Below are 21643 nucleotides of genomic sequence, written 5' to 3'. Positions count from 1 at the left end.
TTTCATTGACAACGCAAGGTGTCGATTCACAATAGCACAATATGGCTTCCCTGTGGCTGTGTTGCTATCATCCATATTCCGTAGTGACTGGATTGATTGCAGAGATGCTTCTCGTACTGTTTTTTGTTTGTTTGTAATGCTGTGTAATGGGTGGAGCATAGCTGAAAACAAAGCGTAATCCTTCCATAATTAATTCTTGGGACGTGTGTTCTGACACAAAATTACTTTTATGGTATTCCTGGTGCCATTTCTTTTAATATGGCAAAAAGTGGTGAAACAAGGAAGGTTGCTAATATTTCTGCAGATATACTAGTGGACTTTTAATCCCTAATTCGGTCATGGTTATAGACTAAAGTTTAGGGATTTAAATGTCCACTAGTATATCAGCAGGTAGAAGCAACCTTCCTTGTTTCATCACTTTTTAGCTATTCCTTTGTTTCACTACTTTTGATCCCTAATCCAACTTAAAAAATTTTAGTGGCGTTTATGTATATTGTGTAAAAATGCAAATTAGGCTATGTCCCCCCCCCCCATATGTAAGAAACACCAATGATTTACATACACACCTTTATCCAAGTCATAGCACACTGCTTTTATATGCAATTGCTATCAGTGCAATTCTCTACCTTACATCATCACTAAAATCCACTAGGATTGTGTAACTAGAGACTACAGTGTATATTCACACCTGCAGAAATTAGGAACAACCTGGTAACTAGAAATAGATCACGCAGGCCCTCAGGTTTATTGTTACAATCAGTAATTCCCCATGTGCAAACAGACATCAATTTTAATTAACACATTTTCAACACATTAGATATAGGACAACAAACATTACAGATCATGTATGGTGTTTTGGACATCTTTTGTGTTGACATGTTCTCATTGGCACAGCCTCAAACACAACAGTAACAGAAGACACATACGTCAGTGCAGCCTTGGTAAGCTTCTGATGTAGAGACTGACACTCCAGTGAGTCCACATTAGATGTCAACGCCACACTACTACCGTCTTGTGTACTAGCATCTTGTGGATCACCTCTACACATTTTCAGTTCACAGCTATGTTCAATGATGGACAGCGGAGACCTCAATGATAGTCCTAGAGTTTTGGATACTGACTGAGCCTTGCTGTGTGCATTTCTAATTGCAGTAGAGAAAGCTTGATGTCTGTTGGTAACACAGGGCACTCAAGTTGACAACATCATTACAAACATAGACATTTACAGTAGGTATTAGTATACACAGAGTAGGCACACAACGCACAGTTCATAATTGAAATTAGACCAGATGACCCAGATAATATGAACCATTTTCTGTCCAGGACAATTATAAATGACAAATACCAGGTTTTTATTAGCACACACCTGGTGGCTTGGGTACTCCACACAACAAACTATTAAAATGCAGGCCCAATAACCAGTATCTACAAATGACAGGGAATGATATTACTAGTATATTAAAAATTATAAATTTAAAAAAGAAGTAGGAATCCAAGTGATAAAAAGTAGTGAAACAAGAGATGAACAATGGTAGCTATTACAGTATAGCTCAGTGGGAAATCCCTACTTTGGCACTGAACACAAAATAATTGTTATACCATGCCAAAGTGGGGATTTCCCACTGAGCTATATTGTAATAGCTACCATTGTTCATCTCTTGTTTCACTACTTTTCATCGCTTGGATTCCTACTTCATTTTTAAATTTATAATTTTTAATATACTAGTTCGTTTAGTTTTTTTGATAAAGCATACAGCTAGCTATAAACATGTGACCGTTCTATTAGGGTGACTGCTGTATTAGAGTATCTTGGGTCAGCCTGCAAAAGTCCCAAGAGGGGTGTGGTCATGGTGGTTTAGATCGATTTATAGTATTAGACTAGAGAATCTCTAATCCGAGCTCAAATCAGCCTACCAACTTGAAGGTGTGTGGTCACAAATACAGCTAACATAAAGGGGCATGGTCATTGTGGTCTTGATCGATAGATCGATAATACAGAATGGGTGTGATGTTGTGAACTATGTATTGTGGATTACCGGTACCTCTGTACAGTAGCTTAGTATAAGTGCCTTAAATAATTTTGTGGCGTCTATTATGCTGCTTAAAGAAAGTGTGATATGGAAAATTAACGCCTCGATATGGTTTTATTGGATGAACAAGAAGACAAGCAGCCTGATTGAAGATAAAGAAAAGACAAGGCGCACAGGGCGTACACTTGCCGGAACCCCAAAAGGCACACCCCATCGGTGAGTTTGTTGTTGTGGCGTAAAATGGTGACCGTGCGCTGCTTCATTTGGGCTCTAGGCTTGCAACTGTGGTCAGTGAGTGAGTGAGTGAGTGAGTGAGTGAGTGAGTGAGTGAGTGAGTGAGTGAGTGAGTGAGTGAGTGAGTGAGTGAGTGAGTGAGTGAGTGAGTGAGTGAGTGAGTGAGTGAGTGAGTGAGTGAGTGAGTGAGTGAGTGAGTGAGTGAGGCAGAGAGACGAAATTTCGAGTTTTGACAATTTTTTTAAAATTCTATATCCGGCCGCCAGTAAGCATTTTCTTGCTTTTAACACTACATTCGATGCTAGATGGACTAATATTATTCTGTAAAAGTGATTTTTGTCGTGTAAGAAGTTTCTAAGCTGATTTTTAAAAGGCGATAATTTTGGCAGCGCATGTCGTTTCAGGGGATTCCTACTTAAACGGTACTACCGTACTGTTTGATAGAAGTTCAGAGAAATGGAATTATGTAGACTTTGGAACACACACACACACAAAAAAACCTTTGGTAATCTGGATATCACACAACTTAAAGCCAAATAAGGTCACACATGAGTTAATCTTTAAGTATAGCATGGATGCTGGTCAGGTGGGGACCTACATATGGTACTACTCAAATGCAACGTTGTCTTGTGAGAGTGCAAGTGATCAAAAAACTCACTAATTAAAGGGCATGGAACCTGAGTATCCATCCCATTTCGTTTGGGATGAATACTCGCAAGTGCCATGTCCTTTAATTAGCTAGTTTTTAAATCGCTCACACTCTCACGAGACGACGTTGCATTTGAGCAGTAAGTTCTGTACCTTGAAGAACTCCTAAACTCCTTTTCTCCTAATTACAGCTCCACCCATTTTCACACTAATGGTTTGGTCAAACTGTTTCACCTATTAGTGGAGGAAAACAGAGGGAGAGATTGGGAAAGGTAAACACTAGTATATATCCCTGCAGGCAGTACATGCATAGGCCTGTGCACAGCAAATAACATTCAGGATCAGTGAGTCATCTGATTTACGAACAACCTTAATCGAGTTACAGTAAAATTACCAGACGACAGGCACGTTTCATACTAACAAGCCATGTGACTTGATCAAGTAGGTATGCCAACGTACCAGGCATGGGGCGAAGTACTTTGGTACTTGTACTTAAGGACACTTAAGTACATCTTCTTGAGTACTTGTACTTATACTTAAATACTTTTTGCACAAATCTAATGTACTTGTACTTATACTTAACTCCTGAGTAATGTATTTAAGGTACTTCAAAGTACTTATAGTACATGAAGTACAATGAAGTCCTTTTACATATGTATAGAGAAATAAGTTATAGCTATATATATATATCTAATCAAAAACAGCCAAGCTGTAAAAAAGGTGCGGCCCCCAAAAAGGCCATGGTGAAAAAAGATGTGAAATCCAAGGTGGCGGCCAAGAAATGGCTGTGATGGTAGGTTAATGGTTACATTTTAATAACGACAATTCGGGTGAATTTTGTGCCGCTTGGTCTTGGCACCAAATTCACCTGAATTGTTGTTATTAAAATGTAACCATTAACCTACCATCACAGCCATTTCTTGGCCGCCACCTTGGATTTCACATCTTTTTTCACCATGGCCTTTTTGGGGGCCGCATTTTTTTTTACAGCTTGGCTGTTTTTGATTAGATATCACTTCTTTTTGTATTTGTATACTGCAAAGCCGGCCTATGGCTGGCTTTGGGGCTTTTTAACCCATGTACATGTGTTTTTTTCTTTACTACAGGAAGAAGAAAATAACTTAAAGAAGAATTTTATTACTTCAATTATTTTTGATTTTATTAGTAATTATACAAATCATATACATATATTTATTACAGGCCCATTATGCCCCACAGGATACTTTTTTGCAGCTGATCTCTCTACTGGGTGACTTGAAATGTAGCTGAACTATATACAGGATGGTTTCTTTGTAGCTGAACTCTCTACAAGGTAACCTCTTCTAGCTGGTCTCTCTACAGGGTATTTTGTTTCTAGCTGAACTCTCTACAGGTGATTTGTTTGCAGCTAAACTCTCTACATGGTGGTGTCTTTGTAGCCAAACTCTCTACATGATGGTTTCTTTGTAGCTGAACTCTCTATAAGGTGACTTCGTCTAGCTGAACTCTCTACAAGGTGTTTTTTTGTAGCTGAACTCTCTGCAGGGTGATTTGTTTGCAGCTGAACTGTCTACATGATGGTTTCTTTGTAGCTGAACTCTCTACAAGGTGACTTCGTCCAGCTGATCTCTCTATGGGGTGATTTGTTTCTAGCTGAACTCTCTACAGGTGATTTGTTTGCAGCTAAACTCTCTACATTGGTGGTTTCTTTGTAGCTGAACTCCCTACATGATGGTTCTTTGTAGCTGAACTCTCTACAAGGTAACTTCTTCTCTACAGGGTGATTTGTTGTAGTTGAATTCTCTACAAGGTGGTTTGTATGAGGCTGAACTCTCTACATGGCGGTTTCTTTGTAGCTGAACTCTCTACAGAGTGATTTGTTTGCAGCTGAACTCTCTACATGATGGTTTCTTTGTAACTGAACACTCTACAAGGTGACTTCTTCTAGCTGATCTTTCTACAGGGTGAATTGTTGTAGCTGAACTATCTACAAGGTAACTTCTTCTAGCTGATCTCTATACAGGGTGATTTGTTTGTAGTTGAATTCTGTACAGGTGGTTTCTTTGTAGCTGAACTCTGTACATGATGGTTTCTTTGTAGCTGAACTCTTTACAAGGTGAGTTCTTCTAGCTGAACTCTCTACGGGGTAATTTCTTTGTAGCTGAACTCTCTATATGATGGTTTCTTTGTAACTGAACTCTCTACAAGGTAACTTCTTCTAGCCGATCTTTCTACTGGGTGATTTGTTTGCAGCTGAACTCTCTACATGGTGGTTTCTTTGTTGCTGAACTCTCTACAAGGTGAATTCTTCTACCTGATCTCTCTACAGGGTAATTTGTTTGTAACTGAACTCTGTAAAAGTGCGTTTTTGTGGGTGATCTTACTGCAGGTTGATTTGTTTGTAGCTGAACTCACTAAAGGGTGATTTTGCTTGTAGCTGAACTCCTTGCATTGTATCTAGTTTCTAGCTGATCTCACTACAGGGTGATTTGTTTGTAGCTGATCTCTCTACAAGTTGATTTGTGTGTCGCTGATCTCTCTGCAGGTTGATTAATTTGCAGCTGATCTCTCTACAAGGTAATTTGTTTGTAGCTGAACTGTCTATAAAGTGATTTATTTGTAGCTGATCTCTCTGCAGGTTGATTTGTTTTAGCTGAACTCTCTACAGGGTGATTTGTTTGTAGCTGAACTCCTTACATTGTGTGTAGTTTCTAGCTGATCTCTCTACAGGGTGATTTGTTTGTAGCTGATCTCTCTACAAGTTGATTTGTGTGTAGCTGATCTTTCCTCGGGTTGATTTGTTTGTAGCCGATCTCTCTACAGGGTAATTTGTTTGTAGCTGAACTCTGTACAAGGTGCTTTTTTGTAGGTGATCTCACTGCAGGTTGATTTGTTTGTAGCTGAACTCACTAAAGGGTGATTTGCTTGTAGCTGAACTCCTTACATTGTGTGTAGTTTCTAGCTGATCTCTCTACAGGGTGATTTGTTTGTAGCTGATATCTCTACAAGTTGATTTGTGTGTAGCTGATCTTTCTACAGGTTGATTTGTTTGTAGCCGATCTCTCTACAGGGTAATTTGTTTGTAGCTGAACTCTGTACAAGGTGCTTTTTTGTAGGTGATCTCACTGCAGGTTGATTTGTTTGTAGCTGAACTCACTAAAGGGTGATTTGCTTGTAGCTGAACTCCTTACATTGTGTGTAGTTTCTAGCTGATCTCTCTACAGGGTGATTTGTTTGTAGCTGATATCTCTACAAGTTGATTTGTGTGTAGCTGATCTTTCTACAGGTTGATTTGTTTGTAGCCGATCTCTCTACAGGGTAATTTGTTTGTAGCTGAACTCTGTACAAGGTGCTTTTTTGTAGGTGATCTCACTGCAGGTTGATTTGTTTGTAGCTGAACTCACTAAAGGGTGATTTGCTTGTAGCTGAACTCATTACATTGTGTCTAGTTTCTAGCTGATCTCTCTACAGGATGATTTGTTTGTAGCTGAACTCTCTATAAGGTAATTTGTTTGCAGCTGAACTCTCTACATGGTGATTTCTTTGTTGCTGAACTCTCTACAGGGTATTTTGCTTGCAGCTGAACTCTCTACAGGGTGATTTGTTTCTAGCTTATCTCTCTACAGGTTGATTTGTGTGTAACTGATCTCTCTACAAGCTGATTTGTTTGTAGCTGAATTCACTGCAAAGTGTTTTGTTTGTAGCTGACCTCTCTTCATGGTGATTTGTTTCTAGCTGATCTCTCTACAGGGTGATTTTTGTAGCTGACCTCTCTTCAGGATGATTTGTTTCTAGCTGATTGCTCTGCAGGTAGATTTGCTTGTAGATGAACTCTCTACAGGGTAACTTGCTTGTAGCTGAACTCCTTACTTTGTGTCTAGTTTGTAGCTGATCTCTCTACAGGGTGATTTGTTTGTAGCTGAACTCCTTACATTGTGTGTAGTTTCTAGCTGATCTCTCTACAGGGTGATTTGTTTGTAGCTGATCTCTATACAAGTTGATTTGTGTGTAGCTGATCTCTCTGCAGGGTGATTTGTTTGTAGCCGATCTCTCTACAAGGTAATTTGTTTTTAGCTGAACTCTCTATAAGGTGATTTGTTTGTAGTTTATCTCTCTGCAGGTTGATTTGTTTTAACTGAACTCTCTACAGGCTGATTTGTTTGTAGCCGATCTCTCTACAGGGTAATTTGTTTGTAGCTGAGCTCTCTACAAGTTGATTTGTGTGTAGCTGATCTCTCTGCAGGTTGATTTGTTTGTAGCCGATCTCTCTACAGGGCAATTTGTTTGTAACTGATCCTCTACAGGGTGATTTTTTTGTAGCTGACCTCTCTTCAGGGTGATTTGTTTCTAGCTGATCTCTCTACAGGGTGATTTTTTGTAGCTGACCTCTCTTCAGGGTGATTTGTTTCTAGCTGATTGCTCTACAGGTTGATTTGTTTGTAGATGAACTCTCTACAGGGTAATTTGCTTGTAGCTGAACTCCTTACTTTGTGTCTAGTTTGTAGCTGATCTCTCTACAGGGTGATTTGTTTGTAGCTGATCTCTATACAAGTTGATATGTGTGTAGCTGTTCTCTCTGCAGGTTGATTTGTTTGTAGCCGATCTCTCTACAAGGTAATTTGTTTGTAGCTGAACTATCTATAAGGTGATTTGTACGTAGCTGATCTCTCTGCAGATTGATTTGTTTTAGCTGAACTCTCTACAGGGTGATTTGTTTCTAGCTTATCTCTCTACAGGTTGATTTGTTTGTTGCTGATCGCTCTAAAGGTTTATTTGTTTGTAGCTGAACTCTCTGCAGAGTGTTTTGTTTGTAGTTGATTTCTCTACAAGGTGATTTTTTGTAGCTGACCTCTCTTCAGGGTGATTTGTTTCTAGCTGATATCTCTACAGGGTGATTTTTTGTAGCTGACCTCTCTTCAGGGTAATTTGTTTCTAGCTGATCGCTCTACAGGTTGGTTTGTTTGTAGCTGAACTCTCTACAGGGTGATTTGCTTGTAGCTGAACTCCTTACATTGTGTCTAGTTTCTAGCTGATCTCTCTACAGGGTGATTTGTTTGTAGCTGATCTCTCTACAAGTTGAATTGTGTGTAGCTGATATCTCTGCAGGTTGATTTGTTTGTAGCCGATCTCTCTACAAGGTAATTTGTTTGTAGCTGAACTGTCTATAAGGTGATTTGTTTGTAGCTGATCACTCTGCAGGTTGATTTGTTTTAGCTGAACTCTCTACAGGGTGATTTGTTTGTAGCTGAACTCCTTACATTGTGTGTAGTTTCTAGCTGATCTCCCTACAGGGTGATTTGTTTGTAGCTGATCTCTCTACAAGTTGATTTGTGTGTAGCTGATCTCTCTGCAGGTTGATTTGTTTGTAGCCAATCTCTCTACAGGTAATCTGTTTGTAGCTGAACTCTCTATAAGGTGATTTGTTTGTAGCTGATCTCTCTGCAGGTTGATTTGTTTGTAGCCGATCTCTCTACAGGTAATCTGTTTGTAGCTGAACTCTCTATAAGGTGATTTGTTTGTAGTTGATCTCTCTGCAGGTTGATTTTTTTTAGCTGAACTCTCTACAGGGTGATTGCTTGTAGCTGAACTCCTTACATTGTGTCTAGTTTCTAGCTGATCTCTCTACAGGGTGATTTTTTGTAGCTGAACTCTCTACAGGGTGATTTGTTTCTAGCTTATCTCTCTACAGGTAGATTTGTGTTGATTGCTTCATTGCTGATCGCTCTAAAGGTTGATTTGTTGCAGCTGAACACCCTGCAAAGTGTTTTGTTTGTAGCTGATCACTCTAAAGGGTAATTTGTTTGTAGCTGAACTCTCTCCACAGTGACTTGTGTGTAGCTGAATTCTGTGTAACTGAATTCTCTAGACAGTGACTTAATTGTAGCTGAATTCTCTACACAGTGCATGACTTGTTTATAGCTGAACTTTCTTCAGTGTGACTTGTAATGTTCTGAATCTCTATAGTGATATATTTGCTTAACTCTCCACATGGTGACTGTCTTCTTGCTGAACTGTCTATAAGATTAACTGTTTGCAGCTGAACTCCCTACAGAATAACTTGTGATGTAATAAAATTCTATAATGGAATAAATAAATTAGCCGAATGCTCTATTAGGGTGACTGTTCTATTAGAGTATCTCGATCTCGCATTTGCTACACGGAGTTGGCTTTCGAATCATAACTCAGTGGTTTGTAATCCGATTCTTCTGTACTACTGCAAGGACTTTCTATGACGATTATTCTAGCTATACACCGATTTTCAGCTCATTGCTCTAAGCGGTTTGCCTAGTAGGCGTGAAAACTAATACTGTTTTATTCATTAAAATCGATCGCGTAATTGTGACACAGGTTGGGTTTTGTGTCATATCTCCGTGGTCTTTATCTCGATTCCTTTCAAACCACCAAAAGGCACTCCTACGATGGTTACTCCATCTACATAGCAATTTTCAACTCATTCCATGAAGCGGTTTACCCTGTAGGCGTGACAACAAATCGATCTTGTTTTACGCGAATAATCGGTCATAACTCCTGAACCATTCATCGGATTTGTACCAAATTTGATGCTAGGATTCGCCTTTGGACTCCCTTTCTGTGTGCCAAATTTCAAGGCGATCGGAGTACGCGTTTGCTTGTTATAGTAATTTTTGCAAGTGTGCGAAAAGACGAAGAAAAAAAAAACGAAGAAAAAAAAACGAAACTTTGGCAGCTCATATCTCGGAAATGGCTGGAGCGATTTCCTTCAAATTTGGAATGTAGACTCCCTTGGCTGGCGGGCAACTGTGTAGCAAATTTGGTTCCAATCAGATAAGTGATCACCGAGATACAAAGGTGTGAAAATGACGTTTTCGTTCTTCCTGTCAATATACTCACGGGTGTGGCGCGCCGGCTTCTTGGGCCGCACGACACACTACCGTGTGTCTTGATATATATATATATATATATTGGCTCAAAGGTAATATATTCCTGGATTGACATGGTCAGCTTTTGGTTGAAGTCACATTTGCTCTAAAAACAGGATTTAAAAGGTTTCCCATCTTCTGATTCATTTCTCTGTTGATTTTAGAAACAGTTGTACTGCTTTTGGCCTGAAAGATTTAGTTGATCATTATAAGAAGCAGGCAGCTATAGCAGCTAAGAAGAAAGATTGTGTCCTGAACAGAAAGTCAAAAACAACGAAGTATACTCACTGAGCAGGTGGATGAATACATTGAAGCTGACGCAGTAACAATGGCCCAAAGTCCAGCAAATAAGATAACCAAAGGAAATATCCTCTGCTTTCAAGGTTGGCAAAAAACATCCTAGGAGTACCATCTTCCTCTGTGCCTGTTGAGAGACCCTTTAGCATTTCCGGCAGGAAAGGTATTTACTCTTGAAAGGTTTCACCTTACAGATGGCTGATTTTCAGTTTTATTAGGTGCAACCAAAACTACATAAATGCAACCCTGAACACTGTAAGCATAATATGTACTTGTACTTAAATACTTTCAAAAGTACTTGTACTTTACTTAAGTATTTCTCTTAAAACAATGTCATGTACTTGTACTTCAACAAATGTCAAAGTACTTGTACTTTACTTAAGTACTTTCACATGTACTTCGCCCCATGCCTGCAACATACAATATTTTCTTGCTCAGTATATTTAATGCAAATTTTTTTAACTATGTATGTGCTCATAGCTGACTGCTAGTTGGATGAGCATGTGCACCTGATTTATTTCTGTATGTATGTATGTATGTATGTATGTCTCTGAGCATGTGCTCCAACCATCGATTGGTAAAATAATGAAGCAGCCATTACACTTTGTTTTTAGCTATGTTTAGCCTGTTACGTATAGTGTTACAAATGAAGAACACTATGAGAAGTACCTCTGCAGTCACAACAGAAAATTCGGACGATTGTTACAAATGGTATGTGGAAGCCATCATGTGGTGCTACCATGAATCGACACCTTGTGCTGTCAGTAAAGATAAATGGGACACAAAGGATAACACACATAAGTCCACGAAGCATACATTGTACATACTGTGGTGTGCCTAAAGGTACCTGTCGGACTGAAGCAGTATCAAACAGTGGAAAAATCAAGCCCACAGCCTTAGCCATTATCAAGTTAAGCTTGTCTAAAGGTATTAGTCAGCCAGTAGAAAATTCCACTGAATGATTTTTTTTTTTAACCTATTGGAAGAAATTCAGGCCAGACTGTGGGCTTGGTTATACCTAACCAATACTGCCAAGGCACCATGAAGGTATTGTAAGGCTGGTATTTTTAGTCTGAAAAACCTAAACCCCAATCAATATACAGTACTATCAGTGTGTCATGCATGAAATCAATTATACACTATACACAAGGTGTACTCATCCTAAGCTATAGAATATATCGTAATGTCAGTAAGGGTCCTAAATGCTCTGGATATACACGCTTCAACTGAACATTGCTTTAAATAAAGATTTCAAACCATACAAGCACTATTAGTACCACCTTGTTCCTGGCGCACACTAAAAAAACATATGCCCTGAATACCAGGCTTGCTTAAATCTAAGTCCAAAATCATTTAAAGGATGGAATTTGATAGTAGTTAATCAGCAAAATTAATATCTTATTAGTATACATAGCAAGCAGGTGTCTCTCTAATACCCAATGTATGATGATTTGCGACTGAGGTCAAAGTAGTGATAAGTAAAGGTCAACAATCAAGCTGTTCTCTTAGGACAGTCAAAGCTGCACGATCTGTAAGTACTGCACAAAAATATAGAATCAGGTCAATGGTTGAGATAAATTTTTGACAAAAGTCAAAATCAATTTATCTGGACCAACTTTGACCATGGTCACAGATTGTTGGCTACGTATATTGAAGTGACACTCCTTGTTAACAACCGACATCACCGGGGGACATCACTGCTACACAATTTACCTTAGTTGCTCCTTGACAGCAGAGCTGCAGTAACAGGTTATTGGTGAGATCACCACAGACGAATCCAACTTCTCTACAAGAAAATTCCTAGCGTTTTGACACTGCTGGGCGTCACCGTGCTGGACTACAACATCACTTCGCATTTCATAACCTTCTCCTCTGTTGATGTCGGTTGAGATCGTTAACGACTTTTCGCCTATCCCATGACTTCGTAGAGTCTGTAAAATGTAGTCAGTTCTCCTCTTGACGCTTGTTTTAACCGACTCGATGCTTTCTTTGGCGCTAGATACTGACACGGTGAATTTTATGACATCCGGATACTTGGTGATTTCTCCCACGTCTTGAATGGTTACGCTTCGCTTCCCACTATCTGAAGTATGCAAGATTGATTTGTTTCTGTCCTGGTGTCTGGTCTTCTTTACTGATTCAGTATCGGTGTTCTTGGAGGAGGGATCCATCGGTGTTTACTCGTTGCTAACGATGACCGGTAAAAATTATTTACGGTTGCCAAAATAATGTAAAAGATCGGTGCGTTAGGCGTCCACAAAAATATTTGAGGATTAGTATAGGTAATCACACATATTTGAGTGCAATTAGGGAATAATTGTACGAGTAAAGTCAAAATTGCACGAGGCGAAGCCGAGTGCAATTTTGGCTGTTACGAGTACAATTATTCCATAATTGCACGAAAATGCGTGTGATTGCCTACTAATCACATAGTGACCACTCTTCGTGGTTTGTAGTACACATCTATCCAATTCTATGTGGCCATTAACTTCTACCAGGTGATTGCATCATCCTTCTTTGTAGTACATCATTTGTTGTTGCACTTAAAAGGCTTCGCGTGTCAGCAATTCTGATTGGCTACTCAAAATGTCTACATATGTTGCACTTAAAAGGCTTCTATTGTCAGCATATTTGATTGGCTATTCATTATATCACTTTCTTGTTGCACTTAAAAGGCTTCTGTTATTCTGCTATTTTATTGGCTACTTTACAGTGCAATTACAGAAACAAGGCCGTGCAATTTGGGATTATTTGAACTCCTACTATTGGGACTAATGTATGGCAAATTAAACCACTATGTGATTATGGCGTGTAATCACATGTAAGTAGAAGCCGAGGTAGAAGTACCTACATATAATAAAGCCGTCTGTTACTTTCCATTCGACAGACTCTTGATCAATTTATTTATTTATGTAAAGCTTTATGGTGTAAACACACCAAGGGTATGAAGGTAACAGAGACTTTCCGCATCTCTGTTCAAGCCAACGTCTACAAACAAAGCTGTTTCTCCAAGAAAGCAGAAAGGCTTAAAGAAGAGGAAAAGACCTTTCAACTTTACTCCACCAAGAAACAGAAAGATAAGAATGAAGAACTTGTTATTTGTCAAGTATGTGAGGAACCAATTCATCATATAGAATCTTCAGCCCAGCACCAGCAAAGAAGAAGAAGCTGTGTTCTGCGAGGGCCAATGTAATGCTTGGATTCATCATAAGTACAGTGGACTGACATCTAAACTATTTGACATCATTAGCTTGAAATCAAAGAAACCCTTCCATTCAGGGCCGCCCAGAGAAATTAAGGGGCCCAGGGCAAGGAGGTTTCTATTCTGAATCACAACTTCACCCAAGCTGTAAGTTGAAACTACAACAAAAAAGAAAGAATAAGGTCATTACATGCTGACAATGACAATAGCTACCCTTAACCAACCATATCTCCTTATTTATAAACTTGTTACACTGCTCCTCTGAAGAATACTGTGACTTTTCTATTAGAGTATCTAGATATGCATGACTGCTCTATTAGAGTATATCGATCTTTTAAACAGATATTCATGGGGCCTCCTGAGGTCCCTTTCAGGCTGGGGCCCAGGGCGAAATGCCCCAGTTGCCCCCCCCCCCCCCCCCCTCCTCCCTGTAGGCAGCCCTGCTTCCGTTGTTGCCACTGCTTGCTTACGTAACAAACAATTCAAAATTGAAATCAACACCTTGAAAAGCACTTATGGAATCTTTAACTGAAAGAATTTCTATTTTAGAATCTAATACCATTAATACCAGCACGATTATTGAAACTCAAAGCCATGTTGAACCTTTACAGTAACTGCAAGAATCTCTAGTCTAGAAGCTAAGACCAGCATAATTCTGAAACTCCAAGCCTTATGGAATCTTTCAATTAAAGAATTTCTAGTTTAGAAGTTAATGCTGTCAAGACCAGCGCAATTCCTGAAACTCCAAGATCTAAGGAAACTAATTATCAATGTCTTTCCCAGCATTCTCAGAAAATGTCCAATAAAATGTTAAGTATTGTTATTTACGGAATCAATGAATCTCAACCCAAAACTCCCAGGGTCACCAGACAGAAGCATGATGTGGATGCTGTACTAGCTGTTCTTTCTAATGTTGATTCTACTCTGTCTAGATCATCCATCCAAGATCTCCACCGTCTGGGAGAGTTTAATGCCACCAATCCTAAGCCTAGACCATTACTAGTTAGATTCCTACATACCTTTAATGTATTATCAATTTTGTCTAACAGATCCTTGGCACCTAAAGACATCATAATCAAACCCTACTTGTCCAGAGAGGAAACAGCAATTGAATCAGTGTATTATGAACTAGATGGGAATTATCTCCGAAAAGAACCAACAAGAAATGTGTCAAACTGAAAGGAAACAATATTTACATCAACAGTAAGCTATTTGGCAGAATCAACAGATCTAGTGGCTCTTCCTCTGTGATGACTCCAGCAACACCAGTACTTACCACCTCAACTTGAAACACTTATAATGTACATAACTAAGTAGTAAGTAATCTCAATGATGATGCAGGCATCATGCGGCTAATACATGCATAATATGTGTGGCATATACCAGCTCACAAAAAAATCTTTCAGTGCCTAATATGCATGGCATATCCTGGCTCACAAAAAAAAATTCTTTCTGCCTAGAACCGGTTGCAGTAAGTGTACATCTCTGTTTCCTATTATGAAGTCTAATTATGATCACACGAGACAGAGGTCTCATCTTAAATGAGGAAACATGTAAATACATTACAATGTTTAACAATGATGGTTCTCTCTCTAATCAACAACATAGTTTTTATGTAGCTTAGCTAATGACATCGCTATAGCTATATTGGACTTGTGGTTGATATAAGTTATTGAACCTGTGGTTGGACGTTTTTCTTTTTTGTTCATTAGTAATCATGGCATAAGTCTTACATTCATTATAACCACCTAAAATGCTAGTATAATGAGGTCGTGCATGCAGTGTCAAGGGTCAATTACTTTAAGACAATGAAGAGAATAATCCAACAATTACATATTTTTATACAAGGCAAGAGTGTAGCCACAATATTAAACCATATCCTAACAGTAGGTGACTGCTCTATTAGGGAATTTGATCTTTTACAGTATACATACTAAATAGCTATCTCAGTTTCTTTTTTTTTTTTGCTTCATTGGTAGCTATGCTACTGAAAGGTTCCCAGTAACATACAACAATATATTGCAATATATTTGTGATATCCATGCAGTGGCTGTTCTCAGTACAAAAATGGTTTGAGTTGCTTTTTGCCTTTCTGGCATAGAGGCAGATCCAGACATTTAAAAGAGAAGTTCCACTCTCAGAAGCATGGTACAGCCTATACTGAAATAACATACCTTGCTAGTAATAAGTAACACTGAATCACCCCACAACATTGTTTTACAGTACTGTTTATTTATATATTTATTCAGCCATTAAGGCTTTGTAGAAGGTCTGTAGGACACCTGGTCATGCAGTCTGTTAAAGGATGCATGTTTGGAGAAAGGAGAAAATATGCATGACTGGACCTGGCCATATGTATGTACGTGAATATTGGCTTCCAATGAGAATCATCCATATATTCTGTAATGAGTAAATTTCAGTATGTACAGTTGTTCGGAATGTTGTGTAATGGTCTGAACATAGCTGAATGTAAAACATAACAGCTATACCACTTTTCAGTATGAATCAGTAATTGATAAATGTGACCGGATTTGCAAAAAGGTACCTTTTCCACACATTATACATGCCAGCAAACAAAATGATGTAACATTTGACTCCTTATACTGATTATCCTGCTGTTAGTATCAAAATGTAGCTACACTCATAGAAACTTTCAGGTAATTATATGTTATGAAAATGTTCAAAGTAAAACAAAAGGGTCAAACTTTGTGTGTCACAAATGATATGCACATTTAGACATGTCTGGTGTCATTGATGTGGACTCCTAGAGATATTCGAGAGTCAATAACTCTACTGTGATCATTCAGTAATCAGTAGAAATGTCGCACAAAAATTTACACAAGCACAGGCATATAATGGTTTGCTTATAGCCAATGTTTTCAAATTATAGAAACGTTTAAATGATATAAATTATTCTAATAGAACAGTCCCTTGGAATAAGCATAATAATCAATTTGTTAAACTGATTGAATGCTATAATATGGCAATCACCAAACACAAATTATACTGATGCTCTACTAAGAAGACAGACATACGTAATTTTACAAAGTATATTTAAAATACGTAAGTGTGTACATTATAATTTATTATATGCAAGTTGAGTGTGTGATGTGTACTATGCATGATATGGTAATACAGTATTAGCAGCAGCAGCAGCATGAGGTTATCACTGTGAAAAAGGTGGGGTATAAGATGGTATTTCCAGTGGCTTATTGAATACAAATAAGCCTTAATATAAATCCTGCATTATACTCATTTTATACTTTAGTATAATCCATACTATACTATTGCATATATGGTTTCACTTTATTTACCACATTACCTCAAATAGCTTATATCTAATATAATGCCCACACTATACCATCACATATATGGTTTCAGTATGTTTAACACATTAACTAAAGCCTTATGTGAGATTGTTAGTATAATACAGGTTATATCAAGCTTTTTTGTATTCAATAAGCCACTGGAAATACCATCTTATATCCCTCTTTTTTCACAGTGTATGTTTGTCTTTAAGGAAATACATTTATAGTGCTTAATATTTAGTCATTCAGAGCAATAAGTGGTTCTTGAAATTCTTTATAGTTGCGGGCCACATCAGGGATTCTGCTGGTAAAACTTTCCATATCCAACACTTCAGGTGGTTCTTTATTGGTCATAAACTTTTTCTTCAATATTATAAAATACATTATTATTGCGCTCTTTATTCTATCTATTCTCTTTCTCAGCATTGTTGTGACACAATGGTAGGTGATGAAGATCATGAAATAGGAAAATACAACAATAATCAAGTGTTTTGCTACTGGTAGTTCCGACTTGTCATCAGTGTTATTGTAAAGTGCAGTGACATACACTGCTAAAAGGTTGAGCAAAATGAGTGACTCCTGGATATTCTTGAACCTGCTTTTAAATGGATGTACTACCCCTTGAACGCAGAGCAATATACCTAATAATATTATTCCAATTGTGAGGCTAGTGTCTTTGTCAAGAGCTGATAATCCAAAGAAAATAGCTCTCATCAACAGTTGAAGGCCAGTCCAGAAAAAGAAACTATCTCTGTAAGGACCAAAGTATGCATCAAGCAATGGCTTAAAAGTGTTAATGAACTTGAAACGTGATAGTACCCTTGTAAACAGAAGGAGGGTATTAAAGGATAACAAAATGAGAAGTAGGAAAAGGCATACAGTAAACAGCACAATAAATTTTGCTCCAAACTTTGGTATGCTAGTATCGACAGACCAAACTAATTCACTATGCTTGCCAGGAAGTCTAGTTATGAAGGTGAAGAAGAAAAGCACATGACACATCACCATCAGTATTTTAGTGTAAGATAACAAGAAAAGTGTAGCAAGAACAGGTAAACCTCTTTGTGCTGTTAATCTCTGTACTCTCGTGGAGTATCGACTTCCCATGATCAATGCAAGAGCTATGGCTATCAGATAAAAAGGGAATACCAGTTGTAGCCACATCTTTGCATAGCCATCCATGCCGTCATAGAAACATGTTTCTAAGCCTAAGTCTAAATTGGAAAGGGAAACAAATATACAAATAGGTGAATGACATTTTGGGAAAAACATTGAAATGTTTATACTTATGATGTTGACATAGAATATGAAAGTGTTGATTGCTCCATTGGTAACAGTTAGGTTAAACAGAAATAACATCAACACAAGAACAACACCTGCAATTGCTATTGGTATGGTAATCGTGAGATAAACATTTGAACAGTGTTTACAATGAGATGTTCCAAAGACAGTGCTGAAGCCATCTTGGCAATGTCCACACAACACACCAGATCTTCTAAACTGACACTGGCTATTTGGTGCGAGTAGGTCAAGGCGTGATGAGTGCGGTAGGCAATAATCAAAAGGACAATGTAGGGACACTACATAAGAATGAGAATTATTTTCAGTAGTGTAACCAGCTATCCACATGTTAGGAGGACGATAAATTGTCCTGTTGTCAAGGTTACATGGTGAGACGGATAAGTAAGACAATAAAATTCCATCACAAGAACAAGTTTTTGACTTTCCATTGCTTTGAAGTGAGAATCCCAATGGACAAGGCTGTAGTTTGATGTAAAATATCTCAAAATTATCTCCATTACCAGATAAGTAAAGTTCACATTCGTGATTGTCTGAGTCAGACCAAACAGTAAAATTAAACTGATTACACTCATATGTAGAGTGGGCTTGTAAGATTTCTGTTGGTTCGATGATTCTACATCCTGAATGTTCAGGTAGTTTTCTGTACTCTGCTTTTAATGTTAAAGGGATGTTAGTGCTGCTCTGTATTGAAAGGTACTGAGGCACTATCAAGTGGACAATTAATGTCTGACCAGGATATGTCTCGCCTAATTCATGGGAGGTGCAATTATATGTGGTAGAGTTTGAGCACTTACATATGCTTGATGGAATAACCCCAATATTAGCTTTGCTAACATGTAATGATGGACTTGTGATATTAATAACTCTGTTAAACACATCTGAAGATTTTGCTGTATGAAAAGCTGTGTCTGCAAGCCATGTGCAATTACTAAAAACAGGATGAAGCAAATGTGTTGGAGCTGTGTATATGTTGTCAATCATCTTCATGCTAAAGTTCATTGTCTTATTATTGGCAACCATTTCATCAAGATTTTTCCGGTTACTCACAAACTGTAAATTACAAATTTCTCCTTGTTGTTCATTGTGTATTTCAGCTTCAGATACAACCGAATGTACTGTGTTCCCCTTAATAACTACACTGGACCTTATTTTTAAAATGTAGTATGATCCCTCTTTAGCTTTTAGTACATTTCTTGCAATATTATATGAAATATCGCACGATCCATGAAACTTTAGTATTGACAAGTACAAATTAACAATGCTTGCATAGTAACTATTGTTTCTGATGATGGTATTCCCACCAAATTTTATCATACCATTTGTTAGTGATATTAAGCCAAGCCCATCTTTGTGAGTGTTGAATGAAATATTTGTAGACAGTATGACAATGTAATGGGACATTTGCCAAAGGAGACGCGCATACGTCTGTGACTTCATTATTTGTACAATGTAGTTCTGATAAAATATGCACCCTTGAATTGTTATTTTTAAATTTGATGACAGTGTATTGATGGGGACTATGGAAATCATTGCGTGTATATTGGAATTGTTTGTAAAGCTACTGTTAATAAACTTTATGAAATTTGTGCATCTGTCACATTTTTGTTTTGCCTCCACACTGCTAAATATTGAACCATTGTTGTGTGCTAGTATAAGAAACAGTGTTAACATGTCACCAGTATTGTTCTGTACTTGACAGTTCTTGAACACTAAGGTATTATTAATGTTTGTACCACAAGACTCGCCATAGTAATAAAGCACACTTGCATTGTGTAGATCACTAAAACTGCTGTTTACCACTTTAATTGTGATGTTATATAGCAATTGTGTTAGTATGACACTCAATGCATTCTGGGATGCTTTTGAACAAGCAGCAGCAGAGTAAAATTTGAAATTCTTAATGGTAACATAATTGTTAAGCTGTGTATACTGGTCATAACAAAGAGGATTAGCTGCCATAAAAGTGTTGTCTTCTGTGGTCATTTGGTCATAAAAGTAAAGCACGATTCCATTTGTAGCATGCATTGTGATACTGTCATTAAATAGTAAGCAATTTACAAATACCCTTACATTGGTTATATTGAACATCTCCATGACATTAACAGCAACAAGTCCGTTAATTCCAGTGTCAACAGTTACAGACATGTTTTTGATAGTGACAGATGCACATTGTTGTATATACAGTGCTGCAATCCAATGAAGTAGAAGAGTTTCATAGTGGCTATGAATGTTGAGAGTTTTGTTCAAGATACTACTGTAATCTTTGCCACACTGACTTAATGAAATATGCTGTAGTGTAAAGCCTTTGACATTTACTATGCTTAGTCCCACTTGAGAGCCACTACAAATGATTGTACTATTGTTTCCTGTCATGGTAAAGTTTGCAATGTTGTGTATGACTAAATCACTCTGAAGGTAATGTACTCCTGGCAAAAACTTTAATTTATTGTGTGAAATAAAATAGTCATTGGCATTAATAACATAATACTGTAACGAGGTGTTAGCAATATATTTGTTACTATCAGGTGTCACAGTATAGGTGGTGGCAGTTGATACTTGTAGTAGTGGCATTAAAAACATGGAAATAAGGTAACACATCTTAGATACAACACTGCTGTTAAATTTCCTGCATTGCACAAAGCAAAAACACATACTGTATACAAACATGAAGTTTTACCCTGTGTACATAGATAATATGTGTACGTGCATTCACTAAATTGAGAAGTATGAAGGTAATACTTAGGTATAACTCCTATGTAGCTCATACTTTAGAAGTGTAAGCTACATACGTGTATGTATGGTGTAACATTGATCACTCAGTATATAGTAAACTACGTATATTCAAATATATTGTAATGAATGTGTATATATTACAGACTACTTACATGCTATATTGTTACTTTAGTAACTGATTGATTGCCTACAACAGCCCTCTCAGCAGTCAACCAACTCAACAACCTTGTGCTACTATAACATTCCAAATGTAACTGTGCATGTACAAGAAAGTATGTATTTATACTGTAGGAGAATGTTTGTTTTTGTACAAAGTATTGTGAATGAAAATATTGTATTGGTCTGCATAGAGCACAATGATTACTTGAAATAACATCAGACTGTTTTGAGGCATGTACTGTAGAATTCAGTGAATGCTATTTCCAATGTCATAAGGCCTGGAGTATATTTAGTTGTACATGCTTACTTACATATGTGACCTGATTTTATGCGTACATTTTGGGCACATTGTACACTCCAGGGGCGGATCCAGAGTTTGGAAAGAGGGGGGGCACCTTTCTGAAAAACAGTTGCAGACCAAAAAAAACTTACTGAAAACCAGTTGAAGACCAAAAAAAAAAAAAAAAAAGGTCTCGACAATAATAGCTAGTTATCCTTACCAACTATATCACGTCTGTTATGTAAAATAAAATCCTATTTATAGCTTCATAGGTAAGCTACACTGCCTCATGAACATTGTGACTGCTTTATTAGAGTAATTGACTGCTCTATTAGAGTATCTCGATCTTGTATGCAATTTCTTGAAGGGGGGGGGGCATTTGCCCCAAATGCCCCATCCTGGATCCGCCACTGCACTCATAGATCAATGGTATTTTATAACCCATCAACCATGGCAGCTACCAAGTGAAATGTCCCTCAAAATCAAGACATTTATGGTCTTGCAGACCATCTAGAGTACAAAAACAGCCTCTACAATTTCCTGCCATTTTAAATAGGTTTTTCACAAGTGTT

The 21643-nt window shown here is 37.8% G+C and overlaps 2 protein-coding genes across 2 annotated transcripts; both read right to left on the bottom strand.

Annotated features, from left to right (window-relative positions):
- Window positions 1-772: 772 nt before the first annotated feature.
- On the bottom strand, window positions 773-12297 carry LOC136257799 (interleukin-1 receptor-associated kinase 1-binding protein 1-like). Its single transcript, XM_066051109.1, has 2 exons — window positions 11801-12297; window positions 773-1169 (listed from the first exon to the last, which is right to left on the bottom strand). The coding sequence occupies exons 1-2, from the start codon at window positions 12256-12258 to the stop codon at window positions 842-844; spliced, it is 786 nt and encodes a 261-aa protein (XP_065907181.1). The 5' UTR covers window positions 12259-12297; the 3' UTR covers window positions 773-841.
- Window positions 12298-16364: 4067 nt separating this feature from the next.
- Window positions 16365-20530, bottom strand: LOC136258114 (uncharacterized). The gene is made up of 2 exons (XM_066051412.1): window positions 16792-20530; window positions 16365-16451 (listed from the first exon to the last, which is right to left on the bottom strand). Exon 1 carries the CDS (start codon window positions 20495-20497, stop codon window positions 16835-16837), a length of 3663 nt encoding a protein of 1220 aa, XP_065907484.1. The 5' UTR covers window positions 20498-20530; the 3' UTR covers window positions 16365-16451; window positions 16792-16834.
- Between the last annotated feature and the right edge of the window lie 1113 nt (window positions 20531-21643).

The sequence above is a fragment of the Dysidea avara genome, chromosome 6, assembly GCF_963678975.1.
Source record: "Dysidea avara chromosome 6, odDysAvar1.4, whole genome shotgun sequence".
Taxonomy (NCBI): Eukaryota; Metazoa; Porifera; class Demospongiae; order Dictyoceratida; family Dysideidae; genus Dysidea; species Dysidea avara.
This window is presented reverse-complemented; position numbering and strand designations above follow the sequence as displayed.